Below are 15,278 nucleotides of genomic sequence, written 5' to 3'. Positions count from 1 at the left end.
ATGTTTAATAATGTCTGTCTCGTTCCGGGCGTGTGGTGTGTACCTTTGTAGTTGATCCCCCTCCAGGAGTAGGCGCCCACGAGCACCCGCGCCCCAAAGGACTCCTCAAACAGCTGAGGGTAGTCCTGACCTATGACCTTTATGTTCCTGGTGAGCAGGCCCACGTCCGCTGACAGGGTGTAGGACGCAGACGTCCCGGGGACGCTGTGGGTCCCGGCTGGAAGGAGGGGGGAGAGAGGGGGAAGAGATATCGGGAGAGAGATGGGGAAGAGACGGAGAGGGAGAAAAGAGAAGTGTTAGAAAAAGAGGAACGGAAGTTGCGACTCAATGTTTTTTTTTGCATCTCACCTCCCTTGGGAGATTGGTTGCAATCCCCTTTATTGCAGATGGGTATTTCCTGGGTTCGGTGATGTATATTTCCTTGGGTGCATTGTTTCTATTTCCTGAGGTTGTGGGTAAGTATATTTGCCGGGTGGTTGTGTGTATTTCCTGGGATGGGTGGTGTGTATTTCCTGGGGTGGGATGTGTCTAGTTCCTGGGGTGGGAGGTGTCTAGTTCCTGGGGTGGGAGGTGTCTAGTTCCTGGGGTGGGAGGTGTCTAGTTCCTGGGGTGGGAGGTGTCTAGTTCCTGGGGTGGGAGGTGTCTAGTTCCTGGGGTGGGAGGTGTCTAGTTCCTGGGGTGGGAGGTGTCTAGTTCCTGGGGTGGGAGGTGTCTAGTTCTTGGGGTGGGAGGTGTCTAGTTCCTGGGGTGGGAGGTGTCTAGTTCCTGGGGTGGGAGGTGTCTAGTTCCTGGGGTGGGAGGTGTCTATCTGCTGGGGTGGGAGGTGTCTATCTGCTGGGGGCTGCTGGTGGACGTACCGATGTGAGTGAACTCCAGGGACTGGTTGAGGGTGAGCGTGAGGCCGTCAGCGGACACGGCGGTGATGTGGCGCGTCTCCGTCTCCCAGGCGTTGAACCCAGTGGTGGAGATGACCACCTCGTCCCCCGTCTGACGCACAAACACGCAAACACACGAACAGACGGTCAGACAAACAGACAAACATAACTGAAGAAATCAAAGGCCAACCAACTGACTCCATATTTTTGACTCACAACTTAAACATTGTTATTAACATTAACATTGTCATATCTAACATATCTTATCTAAATAATCATATTATGTCAATCTTCATATCATTTATCATATCATACCATATGTTTTAATTTTTTACAATATAACTAATTGTATTAATATATGTCGGAACCAGATAATATCTTAATTTGGACATCTGCTTCGAGACACTTTGTTTATATCCTGACTGTGAAGTAAACCGGTGACCCTTGACCTTCCAGTCCACCGATTGGTCCAGGGTGAGCGTGTCGGTGCCCGCGGCGGCGGTAGCGGCTAGCTTGGTGTGGTACACGTTGGGAGCTAACCCGTACAGCTCCAAGGTACCGAACACACCTGGGAGACAACAGATACAAGGTCCGGAATATACAAGGAGAACTAGAAAAAAATGAAAATTTTTATGGAACACAATTATCTCATGTGAAAGGTGTAATGTAATATATTGTATCGTGTATGCACACAGTATGTTTTATTCATGTAGTCTCGTTATTTTATTTATTGTCATATTCTGGTTTCTGTACGTTCTGCTCCTGGTCAGAGTTCAGGTTTCTGAGTGTTTGGGGTTCCACTGTTGAGCAGGGGCCCTTTGAGCAGGGACCTACCCAGAACCTTGGAGCCCTGGTTGGGGCCGTTGGGCAGGGGCCAGTCCGGGGTCCGGTGGTCCCCGTTCAGCTTGATGTGGAGCTGTCCTCTGAACGGCTCGTCGGACCAGCCGGCGATCAGCTTACCGCCCTGGAACCAACCGACGCACACGTGTCACATGACTGCTTGATGAGGTGCTTACGCTTTTACTTGTGTAGAAAATATAGGAGAACCACTTCTTTCCACAACTGCGTTTTAGGAATGTTTTTGCTTTTGGAAGTCCTTCTACCTCAGAGAGTACAAGTCTGGCTGTGGTTTGAATTCAATGATACTGCAGATTTAGCTTGTTAGTTGGAGGCGAGTTGAACAATGAAAGTCCCGCCTACTTTTGAATTCAACCACTTGGGTTGAAGTAAGACTTTTATCTTGAAAGGTCTATCAAAAGTGTAATAGTCAGCCACCTCCGACGGTATCACCACAGAACCTCACGCGAGTCGACCGTTTAAGTTAACCTCGAAAGCACGCAAACGTTTCTCAGAACATTACAAGTTGAACATCTGGCATATCGCCATAGAAACCACAGCGCTCTCTCTCTCTCTCTCTCTGTCTCTCTGTCTCTCTCTCTCTCTCTCTCTCTCTCTCTCTCTCTCTCTCTCTCTCTCTCTCTCTCTCTCTCTCTCTCTCTCTCTCTCTCTCTCTCTCTCTCTCTCTCTCTCTCTCTCTCTCTCTCTCTCTCTCTCTCTCTCTCTCTCTCTCCCTCCCCCCCTCTCTCTCTCTCTGACCTGGATGGAGATGTAGGTGGCCTCGATGACCACGGTCCGGAAGGCGGGCAGTGAGCTGGCCTGTCTGGAGCTGGCCGTGTCGTTCGTGGCGTCGGGGATCTCCAGAACGCCGACCACCGTCAGCTTGTTGAGGGCCGGGGTGTCCCCGTCCAACACCACCCACTGGCCTGGGTTCAGAGGTCAGAAGAATGAGGAGAGGGAGGACTCATGGGTCCTCCGTGTATCCACGTTGAACTGGTGGATTCTCAGTACGAGTTGAATGTGTGTGTGGGTTTTTTTTTTATGCGTATGTATAAAATGACTTAATAATCCTAAATTAATGCTGCAGATAATTGTGCATTACTTAAGGAAAAGAGAATTACATGTAAGGGAAAGAGAGAGAAATATATGAAAGCGGTATATTCCTGTCAAAGCAGTTACCTGACGGGATCACTACGTTGGCGCCCTCTGCTGGTGCACTGAAGTTATTCTCCGCTGAAGACTTCCAGAACGAGGCGTTGGACCAGAGACTAACAAAGAAAACGTATGGAATAATCAGGTACGACAGAAACAACACACAGTAAATACACTCACGACTGACCGTGTTTACTCCCAGTGATTAGTTTAATATTCCATTTGATGGTCAAAGTAATGTTGGACCAACTGCTAACATCTATCGAGTGACAGTAGATTAGATGTAGGCTTACTTAACAGTATAAGCATTGCTTTGCCTGTCTGTCTGTCTACCTGTCTCTCTGTCAGTCTTCTATTTGTCTGTCTTTGTCCATCTGTCTATATGTCTTTCTGTCAGTCTTCTGTTTGTCTGTTTCTGTCTGTCTGTCATTCTTCTGTTTGCCTGTCTCTGCCAATCCTCTGTCTGTCTGTCTGTCTGTCTGTCTGTCTGTCTGTCTGTCTGTCTTCTATTAGTCTGTCTGTCTGTCTGTCTGCCTGTCTGTCTCTTTGTCAATCCTCTGTCTGTCTGTCTCTGTCTGTCTACCAGTCTTCGGTTTTAAACTAACAACAGGAAACAGAAAGGCTGCGGGGCGACGTACACAAAGTCTTGTGGCCGGCGTGCGGGCGTGGGGGCCGGGGTGGCGGGGGGAGGGGGGGCCGGGCGGAGGCAGTCCGGGTAGAAGCAGCGGAACACCTTGAAGTTTACGGCCGCGTCCGACGTGGAGCGGTCCACGCTCGCCGTCCGCTGCGGCGGCGTGCTACCCGAGACTGGGAGGACACACACAGACGCACACACACACACACACACACGCGCACACGCACACACACACGCGCACACGCACACGCACACACACACGCGCACACGCACACACACACGGACACGCACACGCACACGCACACGCACACACAGTATTAACCTATTACTAGGTTAATACTCGTAGTATAACTCATGTAGCAGACGATATTACTATGTTAATACCGTAGTATTAGCAGTAGTATTGTGGTACTGACTCATGTAGCAGAGGTTATTACTAGGTTAATACTCATAGTATTAGCAGTAGTATTGTGGTACTGACTCATTTAGCAGAGGTTATTACTATGTTAATACTCGTAGTATTAGCAGTAGTATTGTGGTACTGACTCATGTAGCAGAGGTTATTACTAGGTTAATACTCGTAGTATTAGCAGTAGTATTGTGGTACTGACTCATGTAGCAGAGGTTATTACTAGGTTAATACTCGTAGTATTAGCAGTAGTATTGTGGTACTGACTCATGTAGCAGAGGTTATTACTAGGTTATTACTAGGTTAATACTCGTAGTATTAGCAGTAGTATTGTGGTACTGACTCATGTAGCAGAGGTTATTGCTAGGTTAATACTCGTATTAGCAGTAGTATTGTGGTACTGACTCATGTAGCAGAGGTTATTACTAGGTTAATACTCGTAGTATTAGCAGTAGTATTGTGGTACTGACTCATGTAGCAGAGGTTATTACTAGGTTAATACTCGTAGTATTAGCAGTAGTATTGTGGTACTGACTCATGTAGCAGACGATATTACTATGTTAATACTCGTAGTATTAGCAGTAGTATTGTGGTACTGACTCATATAGCAGAGGTTATTACTAGGTTAATACTCGTAGTATTAGCAGTAGTATTGTGGTACTGACTCATGTAGCAGAGGTTATTACTAGGTTATTACTAGGTTAATACTCGTAGTATTAGCAGTAGTATTGTGGTACTGACTCATGTAGCAGAGGTTATTACTAGGTTAATACTCGTAGTATTAGCAGTAGTATTGTGGTACTGACTCATGTAGCAGAGGTTATTACTATGTTAATACTCGTAGTATTAGCAGTAGTATTGTGGTACTGACTCATGTAGCAGAGGTTATTACTAGGTTAATACTCGTAGTATTAGCAGTAGTATTGTGGTACTGACTCATGTAGCAGAGGTTATTACTAGGTTAATACTCGTAGTATTAGCAGTAGTATTGTGGTACTGACTCATTTAGCAGAGGTTATTACTATGTTAATACTCGTAGTATTAGCAGTAGTATTGTGGTACTGACTCATGTAGCAGAGGTTATTACTATGTTAATACTCGTAGTATTAGCAGTAGTATTGTGGTACTGACTCATGTAGCAGAGGTTATTACTAGGTTAATACTCGTAGTATTAGCAGTAGTATTGTGGTACTGACTCATGTAGCAGAGGTTATTACTAGGTTAATACTCGTAGTATTAGCAGTAGTATTGTGGTACTGACTCATGTAGCAGAGGTTATTACTAGGTTAATACTCGTAGTATTAGCAGTAGTATTGTGGTACTGACTCATGTAGCAAAGGTTGTTGCTGCTGTCCAGGTGCCAGTCTCCATTGCTGTTGTTGCTGAAGCTGAGGGGCGTTGCCGAGGCGTTTCGCACGTCTACGATTCTGAAGCTGTCCGGCCTCTGGGTCAGGTTGTGGCACATTATCACATGCTGGTCAGGCTGGAGGGTCAGACGAGAGGAATGGACGGAAGAGTTAGCGGGAACGTGACGCGATCATTAACAATGACAAGGCATTAATGTAGATCTACAAAGGAGGCTTTTATTTTGAAACAAGAATCCAGATGCTTCTTTAGCTTTGCCTGTGTGAATACTTTCTTCACTTCTTTATTGATAAAGTCACATCTGCCAGAGCACTTATTTCACCACCTGCCATTGACCCTTGAGTGTCTGTCCCCTGCTCTGCTGTTTTTGACTCATTTGAGCCTGTGACCCTGCCCTTTGTGCAGGATATTGTTGGTCCTTTGAAGCCCCCAGGGGATAATGTCCCTCCCCGACTTCTTAAGGAGGTTTTTCAGACTGTTGGACCATCATTTACTGCGGTAATTAATAGCAGTCTGACCTCTGGAGTGGTTCCTGTCAACTTTAAACATGCCGTTGTGCAACCGCTGGGCTGGATTCTACTGTTTTGGCAAATGCAAGGCCTAGATCCAAATTGCCATTTTGTTCTTAAATCTTAGAAAATATTATGTATTCCCAGCTCATGGACTTTTTAAATGAACAAAATATTATTGAGATTTTCCAATCCGGTTTTAAAACATTGCACAGCACAGAATGCGCTTTTAAGAGTTTTTAATGACATCTTTTTAGCTACTGACTCTGGTCACTGTGTTGTCCTTGTACTTCTTGATTTGACTGCTGCTTTTGATACAGTGGACCATGAAATCCTGATTGCTTGTTTGGAGCAGTGGGTGGGCATCAGTGGCACAACTCTTGAATGGTTCAGGTCCTACCTGTCACATCGAACCTTCTGTGTTAGCCTTGGTGACTCTGCTCCCCTCTCATATGGGGTGCCACAGGGCTCTGTGCTTGGACCTCTTTTATTTTCCCTCTATCTTCTCCCCCTTGGTTCGATTCTCAGGAAACACAGCATTTCTTTTCATTGCTATGCGGATGACACGCAGATTTATGTCTCTCTTAAAAAGTCAGACGCCTACAGTGTTAAGCCATTGCTAAAGTGTTTACATGACATTAAAGCCTGGATGTCTCTTAACTTTTTAAATTTTAATGAAAAAAATACTGAAGTCATGGTCTTTGGTTGCACTTCTGTGATCCCTCTGGTTGATCTGGGTTCTTTAGCACAGTGCCACAAGCCAATTATGACCAATCTGGGGGAAAAAGTGGACTCAGACCTTCAATTTGTAAGGTCTGAGTAAAAATAGTAATCCACGCCTTTGTGACCACCCGGCTGGATTACTGCAATGCACTTTATATGGGGGTTAGCGGGTCCTCCATTGCTCGTCTGCAACTGGTACAAAATGCGGCTGCCCGTCTTTTAATTAGCACAAGAAAGTATGAGCACATTTCACCTATTTTAGCTTCACTCCACTGGTTGCCTGTGCATTTTAGAATTCACTTTAAAATATTTTATTTGTTTTTAAAGCCTTGAATGGCCTTGCCCCACCCTACCTATCCGAGCTGCTCCAGCCCTACATTCCCAGCCGCTCTCTCAGGTCAGCTGACCAGCTGCTCCTGACAGAGCCGTGATCCAGGCTAAAAGCTTTTTCCGTTGCAGCTCCAGAACGGGGGAATAATTTGCCACTGCACATCAGACAAGCCCCTTCACTGTCTCTTTTTAACTCCCATCCTAAAACTCACCTCTTTTCTCTGGCTTTTAACTCCAGGTAGCGTGTTGATGTTATGTAGTTGTGTTGATGTTATGTAGATGTGTTATGTGGGCAGTGCATTTTATTTTTATATATTTCTTATTTTGTTGTACAGCACTTTGGGAACCTTGTGTTTGTTTAAATTGTGCTATATAAATAGAGTGGATTGGATTGTTGCACACGTGTTGTCATGCATTGGCAAAACACACACTCATTTCTTTCTCATAATTTTCATATTAAAGCCACGGTAGAACTTGGATATTTATTCAACCTTTAGTAACGTGTTGCTATAGACACCACACAGCCACACAACGATGGAGCATGTACCTGGTTCTGTCTTTGTGGTTCCAACAGTAATGTACCGTATGTGTGTTGGGTCGGTGAGGTACCTTGAAGGAGTAGAACCCTGCTGAGTAGGTGATGTTGGTGATCTGGTCCACGTCTTTGAAGTACCAGTTGTACGTCTGTCCAGAGGGCAGCAGAGCCATCCAGCCCAGCTTGTGAGTGAGCCTCTTCTTTAGATAGGGAACGCCACTGGAGCCTGACAGGGGAGACCAATAACTGTTCACCCGAATACCTTGACACAGGAAACTATTTTTTTTTAACATTATTTGTTTTTCTATTACAATTGATCCTGTCTATCCATCCTGATTCTATAATTGTGTCAGTGTGTGCAGAAGCAGGTGCAAAAGGTACTCAGTAAATAGCGCCGTGAGCTTTCTGTGTATGCATCGATATAATGTAGGACGTGTGTGTGCGTGTCTGTATGTGTGCGTGTCTGTGTGTGTGCCTGTTTGTCTGTGATTCTTTGTGTGTGTATGTGTGTGTCCCCATGTGTGTGTCTGTGTGCATGTGTGTGTATGTGTGTGTCCCCATGTGTGTGTGTGTGTGTGTGTGTGTGCATGTGTGTGTACGTGTGTGCCTGCCCATGTGTGTGTGTGTGTGTGTGTGTGTGTGTGCATGTGTGTGTACGTGTGTGCCTGCCCATGTGTGTGTGTGTGTGCGTGCGTGTCTGGAGGTACCGTGCTGGTTGCTCAGCACCAGGTCCTTGCCCTGCAGGGAGGAGGGCGAGGGATTGTTGAGGGAGACACGGTGGAAGTCCACGCTGGAGTCACACAGCGCCCCCGGGTAGTCCCCCCCGCTCCACTCCGGGCTGAGCCTGCAGAGGGCCGGGTCCAGCAGGCCGCTCATGGGAACCACCTTCTGATTGACCTGGCCTGGGGGCAAGGCATCGGAGGGCGGACGGGTTAAACAGAGGTCAATGAAGGCGGCCGCAGGAAAACATCCCATGAACAAAGTGTGTGGTTCGGTGTGTGTACACACGTTTACGGGACAACCTCACCGTGACATCCTCATGGATTAATACAAAATAAGAGAAGAGAAGTGGATAATTTGGGAGGTTTTTCCATAAACAACGATTTCAACCCCAGTGAGTTCCCAGTCCGCTCGGACGCGAGCAACCCGTGACCTCGGACCCGGGACACGTATCCGAGCTAAAACCCCCGCGCGCTGTGTGACGTTCCCCTCTCCGCTCGTACGCTCACCTGTGAGGGAGCCGTCCAGGTCCACCAGCTGCACCTCGTGCTCCCAGCGGAAGGCCCCCCTGTTGGTGGTGTTGACGAACTCCACGCGCCGGAAGCGCACGGCCCAGCCGCCGCAGTCGTGCACGCAGGTGCCGTCCACGGTCGTCACGCCGATGGCGGCGCTCCCGTTCCGGTCGAAGTTGACGAAGGTGGTGCCGATGACGCTCATGCCGTCGTCGAAGGGCGCGATCACGCCGCGGCGCGTGCGGTACTCCCAGCCGGCGCCGTTCAGCGCGTCCACGTGGCCCACCATCGTGCTGTTGGACAGCGTGGCTCCGCCCTCCTCGCCGAAGTCCCGCACCGCCCACGGCCGGATGCGCTTGGCCTCCACGCCCGCCTTCTCGTTGTTGGCCATCAGGAAGCCGCTGAACTGCAGCGCGCCCGCGTTCACCCACTCGGCGCCCTTCTCGCAGTTCCACACCGTCAGGCCGCGGAACACGGCGGGCTGGGGCATGGAGGAGCGGCAGCTCCCGCCCACCATGGGGAAGTAGTCCTGGAAGATCCACAGGCCGAACCAGCCCTGCGAGTGCACAGTGTTGTTGGTGAACTCGCCCAGGGGCACCCTCTTCTGGCACACGTTGCGGTCGTAGGACGGCCCGTCGGGATGCTCGTGCATGCGGTACCAGAAGCCGAAGTGCGTGCCGCCGGCGGCGGCGTTGTGGCGCACCACGTTGTCGGGGTTGGTGACCCAGTAGGCGGCGGGCGTGACGTCGTCGTTCAGCAGGCTGGTGCTCTGCCGCACGAACACGGCCAGGTTGTACTGCAGCACGTTGCCCGTCTCCACGCCGTCCTCGATGAAGAAGGCGCCGCCCATGATGTCGTAGATGACGTTGTGCTCCACCAGCAGCCGGTGGGTGTCGTGGATGGTCACCGCCCGGTTGAACGTCTGGTGGATGGCGCAGCCGCGCACGTACGAGGCGTTGTGCACGTCGCCCATCAGGTGCCAGTGGATAGGGTAGCGGCCCAGACGGAAGGCCTGGCCCGCGTGGAACACCTGGGGGGACGGGGAGGGGGAGACGGTTCAGACGGAGAACGGGGTCGGCTTAGCTCAGGAGGTAGAGCGGGTTGTCTTGTAACCGGAGGGTTGCTAGTTTGATCCCCGGGTCCCTGAGCAAGACACCTAACACTAACTACTGCTGATGAGGTGGCTGTCACTCTGCGTGGTTGACTCCGCTGTCGGTGTGTGAATGTGTGTGAGAACCGTTGCAAGTCATTTTGGATAAAAGCGTCTGCTAAATGCCCTGAATGTGAATGTAAAACACATGGAACTAACCATGAAGGTTGGTTATAAACAGAACTAACCAAGAAGGTTGGTTAACCATGTAGGTTGGTTATAAACCAGAACTAACTAAAAAGGTGGGTTATGAACACAGAACTAACCAGGAAGGTTGGTTATAAAAAAAGACAAGATAAGGTGCCTTTGTGAAGTGGTAAAACAACCATATAACATGTACCAACCCTCCACTGACTTTGGCCGCTGTTTGAGATCGGAACCCAAGGCCCAATATAAAATGTCCACCAAAATGAAACCTGTAAAGCCTGGTCTTAAAGTGTTAGCGTGCACCAGCAGCCATGGCCGACGCGCTGGTCCGGACGGGACAGGGTTGTGTACCTCCACGTGTGCGAGTCTCCCGACCGCCAGGTTCTCGTTGGGCCGGGGGGCGTGGAACATGATGCAGCCGCCGAACTGGTCGCTGCCCGTCTCCTCGCCAAACCGCCCCTGGAAGCAGGTCTGGGTGGCAAACTCCCCTGAAACCCACCGCCAACGGGTCAACACCACTTTATTAGTATAACGTCAGTGACAGGACTTCACATGCCCGCGATGGGATCAAGCGGGACGGCGTTACCTGATTCAGGTGCCCCAAATGGCCCCTAAACCCCAGTGGGAAAACAAAGTCGTCGTGGATCTTTGTGTCCGATAGCTCTGGAAATATGCGTTTAGCTGGGAGTAGCGGACATCTTGTATTTTCACTGAGAAGTTTCTAACTCTGCAAGATAATAATAATAATAAATGAAATTTATATAGCGCTTAATATGGTACTCTAAGACGCTTTGCTTTAAGATGTCTGCTACTTCCACCTAAAAGCGTTTTTCCAGAGTGGTCGTTTTAGGAACTTCCCTGTAAAATACAAAATGTCTGCTCTGTAAAAACGTTTTTAGCTGGGAGTAGCAGAAACCTTTTATTTTATTGAATTTTACAGAGAAGTCTTTTCTCTGTAAAGAGGAGAAATTTCTTAGTGAAATACAAGATGTCTGCTACTACCATCTAAAAGCGTTTTTCCAGAGTGGTCCTTTTCTATCGGGTCTCACAAAAAACTTTGTCACAAACAACTTTGTGAGACCCAATCAGAAACCGCTCACTGATCCGGGGGTCTGCCGACCCTTTAAGGGTGGGCCGGACCGGCCTGCTGGGGGACAACAACAGTACCTGTGTTGAAGCCTTCGGGGCAGGCCTCGATCTTCTCCGCCCAGTCCATGGACTGGGAGCCCCGGACCACCACGTTCCTGGTGAGGAGCCCCACCTCGGCCCGGCCCTCCAGCACTTTGCCGCCGGGCAGCAGGACCGACACCCCCAGGTGGGTGTGCTCAAGGGCCTCGGTCAGGGTGAGGGTCATCCCGTCGGCGGACACTGAGGCGATGGTCCTCACCTCGTTCTCCGCCTGGCTGTGCCTGTAGAGCACACGTTTTAGGTATTAAAGGGGACATATCATACCACCAGGTGTGAGCGTGATTAGCTGTTACAACGGCTTGTATCGGCTAATCACACTCACACCAAGGGCTGGGTAAAAAAATCGATTTACGGTAATCAATTTTGGATCGATTTCATTACAAATTTGCAATATTGATTTATAGGGCATGAGATCATTTTTTTTTTATTATTATTTAATCATTATTTTTGCATTTTAATAAACAATGCCTTAATGCAATTGGCAGTGATGGAACGTTGTAGAAGTACACTTTCACTTGCAATTCCTTTCTAATTTCAAAATTGCACTGCATACGTTTAAACTGTCCAATTTACAAGTTTGCACTTAAAACCTGTTGTTTAAAGTGACGAGAAAAAATAAAGTACAGTTGTATTTTGTTACACAGGTGAGACACTTCCATTATTTAAGAGCAGATTGAATCGAATCGAATCGTGATTAATCGATTCAGAACCTTACGAATCGAAATTGAATCGATTTAGGAAATTGGCCACGATACCCAGCCCTACTCACACCTGGTGTTATCGTCTGTCCCCTTTAAAAAAGAAGTCGCAAAAAGTTGCACCCATAGACCGGACTGATTCGATTTCCCACATTATACCGCAAGATATTTAGTGCAATTGTGTCTATACGACCTCCAAAAGAATGTGAAAAATCGGATTACCTTAGATATAGTTAGTTAATATTAATAATATTGATAAAGTAAACACAGGCCCAAGTGGTTTGAATCTGAGGTGAGATTGGAAGCAGCCCGATTGTGAGAACCACCGTTGGAGATTTGCATAATTCCTGGTTTCGACCGTCGCCTGCAGCCGGTGCTTTGTGCAGCGGATCGGCTTGCTAAACGCCCCCCGCAGGTGTTTACAGGTAGGGGGGTTTCATTACACCGGGTTAATCCTTTGTTAAGCCTTTGTTAACGAAAAATAGTCCTGTGAGATTTGAACAATTAGGGTGTATAGCATTTATTCATACATTTTCCTACCTGGAAGTGTGTGTGATTGTGTGTGTGTGTATTTATAGATGCTATCGTAAAAGTGTGATTATGTTGTCATGTGGCACTTTTTAAGCCACTGCTGCCGAAATGTGCCTGAAATATGCCGAAAGGTCCAAGTACTTCAATTGAAAATATATGTAAAACTGTCTGGGTGTATGTGTGTCTGTGTGTGTGCCTGTGTGTATGTGTGTCTGTTGTTGTTTTTTCTATAATATTTTTTTTTCTCATTTTAAGATTCAACGTTACTTCCTGTCGGGGCAGGAAGGGGCGGTCCCTCGTACCTGTGTCCCGTGGAGGCGATGACAATCTCGTCCCCCACCCTCCAGGTGACCCCCATCTTCAGCGTGATGGTGCTGGAGCCGGAGGGGGCCGTCTGGGCCAGGTGGGTCCAGGTGACCGGAACCGGGATACCTAGGGGACCACCGGTCAGAACACACACACACACACACACACACACACACACACACACACACACACACACACACACACACACACACACACACACACACACACACACACACACACACACACATCCACCATGCACACACACACAAACAATACACACACGTACACATGCGCACACACACACACACACACACACACACACACACACACGCACACATGCACACACACACACACACACACACACACACACACACACACACACACACACACACACACACACACACACACACACACACACACACACACACACACACACACACACACACACACAGTTGGACCTCAGGGCAGGTTTAATGGTGGGGAATCAGAAATAAAAGCACCGCTCGTGAAACACACACACCTCAGATTACTCCATACCATAATACCACTCATGTCCCATAACAAACGTATTTAAAGAAAACACCAGATAGGTCGGTTCTGCTTGACTATTGTCAATACCATTGTCGTGCTACAAAGACAATGTCATTTCTGTAGATGGTTTGGGGTTCCATGTTGTGTTGAGGACGACTAGGATTACGTCGAGGACAACAACCGAGACTTTAGAGTGTGGTCTCGGTGTCCTGTCGGGCTGTCACTCAGACGTCGTCCAAAGGGCTGATTATGGTTTTGCCTACCGGTCTAACTCCTTAACCAGTAGGCCTCGGGATGCCTGCAGAAAAAAGGGACAGCAAACCTCACGCTTTCTCTTAGCGGTTCGTACCGTGGAGGTCCAGGACCCCCTCGCGGACCGCCAGGGTCTTGGTGCCGTAGACGGGCAGCTCGGTGGAGCGCAGGTGTCCGTGCAGCGTGATGATGGCCTTGTGCTGGAAGGGCGCCCCCTCCTGGCCCACCTGCAGCCGGCCGCCGTCGGTGATCAGGATGTTCTCGGCCTGCAGCTCCAGGTCCTTCTCCTCAAACACCAGCGTTCCTCCTGGGCACAACGACACGACACAGGTCCTTCTCCACACACCAAGCTCCGTGAGGCCTACTCTGTCTAAAGAGGTTGATGTTGATGTAGGTGTTGGATGTTGGTGTGACGCTGAACGTTCAAGGTGGCCGACTCTGCTGGTGCTACGACAGTTTGGAACTGATGTCCTACGACGTATGACGTGAGCTCTCAGTGTTAGCTCCCGGTGTTAGCTCCAGGTGTGTTAACTCTCAGTGTGTTAGCTCCAGTTGTGTTAGCTCCAGGTGTGTTAACTCTCAGTGTGTTAGCTCCCGGTGTTAGCTCCAGGTGTGTTAACTCTCAGTGTGTTAGCTCCAGTTGTGTTAGTTCCGGGTGTGTCAACTCTCAGTGTGTTAGCTCCAGTTGTGTTAGCTCCAGGTGTGTTAACTCTCAGTGTGTTAGCTCCAGTTGTGTTAGCTCCAGGTGTGTTAACTCTCAGTGTGTTAGCTCCAGTTGTGTTAGCTTCTGTTGGGTGTTAGCTCCCATTGTGTATTAGCTCTCGGTGTATTAGCTCCAAGTGTGTTAGCTCCTGTTGTTTCACCTCCCAGTGTGTTAGTAACCATTGCGTTAGCTCCAGGTTTGTTAGCCTCTGTTGTGTGTAACGCTCCCAGGGTGCGTTACCTTTGATGAGGAGCATCTTGAGCACGGGAGTGCTCTCGTCCAGCAGGATGGTCTGGCCCTTGGTGATGACCACGAACGTGCCCTTCTCCGGGGGGGTCAGGCCTCCCCAGGTGAACCGAGACGACCACACGTCGATGTAGAAGAAGTCGGCGTTATCCTGGAAGATGCATAAAATAAATGTACCTAAGAAATGTACGATCTGCAAGGGAACAGCTGGTAGCGGTTAACATGAGAAAACACATTTATGGGATTTGGGCGACAGACTTTAGTAATAATGTGATGTTTTATATCTAAATCATCACTTGGTAATTCTTTATCCACAATGTCTAATTTAAGTTATTCCTACTACTTTTCAGCTGAAGCGTGGTGTTACTTTGGCTTTGTACAGACCCATGTTTAAAGCATGTATATAGTAGCATTGTGACGGCTAGTCACGATGCTACTAGCCGTGAGGTGACCTCAGGTTCCTCTATCGGTGGCGTCTGGGGGGTGGGGGGGCTCACCATCCTAGCGATGCCGCGGTCTCCGATGCTGACCCGGACCTTGGCCTCCTGCGAGCGCCCCTGGGAGTTGGTCACACACACGATGTGCGTGGCGTTGGTGGACTGCACGTCGCACACCGACCCCGCCACGGTCACGTTGACCTCGCTGAGGCTGGTGCTGATGGGAGCGGGTGGGAGGAGATTATTTTGACAGCCCGCCTCAAACACAAGGGCTTTCCCGGCGCTTTACAAAGGCCGGAGCGCTCAAATCAGCTTTTCTATGCTCAAGTCCGTCTTGGACTTAAAAGTGTAAAACCATCACTTTGTCTTAGGGCTGCTCGATTATGGGAAAATAATCATGATTATTTTGGTCATTATTGAAATCACGATTATTCAAACGATTATTTTTGAGTTTGAAAACATGTTGCATTTATTCAGCATGTCCCTCC

At 48.7% G+C, this 15,278-nt stretch overlaps 1 protein-coding gene across 1 annotated transcript in view; it reads right to left on the bottom strand.

Moving 5' to 3' along the window:
* Positions 1 to 15,278, bottom strand: part of pkhd1l1.1 (PKHD1 like 1, tandem duplicate 1) — a 56,946-nt gene that overhangs the window by 10,434 nt on the left and 31,234 nt on the right. The window contains exons 43-59 of the mRNA XM_060044076.1: positions 14,851 to 15,007; positions 14,348 to 14,504; positions 13,502 to 13,711; positions 12,618 to 12,747; positions 11,066 to 11,307; positions 10,250 to 10,386; positions 8,599 to 9,631; positions 8,077 to 8,271; positions 7,444 to 7,595; positions 5,234 to 5,390; positions 3,503 to 3,671; positions 2,892 to 2,980; positions 2,472 to 2,638; positions 1,710 to 1,839; positions 1,325 to 1,443; positions 858 to 987; positions 44 to 217 (exon numbers count right to left, since the gene is read on the bottom strand). Of these exons, the coding sequence (XP_059900059.1) occupies positions 44 to 217; positions 858 to 987; positions 1,325 to 1,443; positions 1,710 to 1,839; positions 2,472 to 2,638; positions 2,892 to 2,980; positions 3,503 to 3,671; positions 5,234 to 5,390; positions 7,444 to 7,595; positions 8,077 to 8,271; positions 8,599 to 9,631; positions 10,250 to 10,386; positions 11,066 to 11,307; positions 12,618 to 12,747; positions 13,502 to 13,711; positions 14,348 to 14,504; positions 14,851 to 15,007 (3,548 nt within the window). The remainder of the gene's footprint in view (positions 1 to 43; positions 218 to 857; positions 988 to 1,324; positions 1,444 to 1,709; positions 1,840 to 2,471; positions 2,639 to 2,891; positions 2,981 to 3,502; positions 3,672 to 5,233; positions 5,391 to 7,443; positions 7,596 to 8,076; positions 8,272 to 8,598; positions 9,632 to 10,249; positions 10,387 to 11,065; positions 11,308 to 12,617; positions 12,748 to 13,501; positions 13,712 to 14,347; positions 14,505 to 14,850; positions 15,008 to 15,278) is intronic.

The sequence above is a fragment of the Gadus macrocephalus genome, chromosome 22, assembly GCF_031168955.1.
Source record: "Gadus macrocephalus chromosome 22, ASM3116895v1".
Classification (NCBI taxonomy): domain Eukaryota; kingdom Metazoa; phylum Chordata; class Actinopteri; order Gadiformes; family Gadidae; genus Gadus; species Gadus macrocephalus.
The sequence above is the reverse complement of the archived record's forward strand: the minus strand, read 5'-3'. Positions and strand labels throughout refer to the sequence as shown.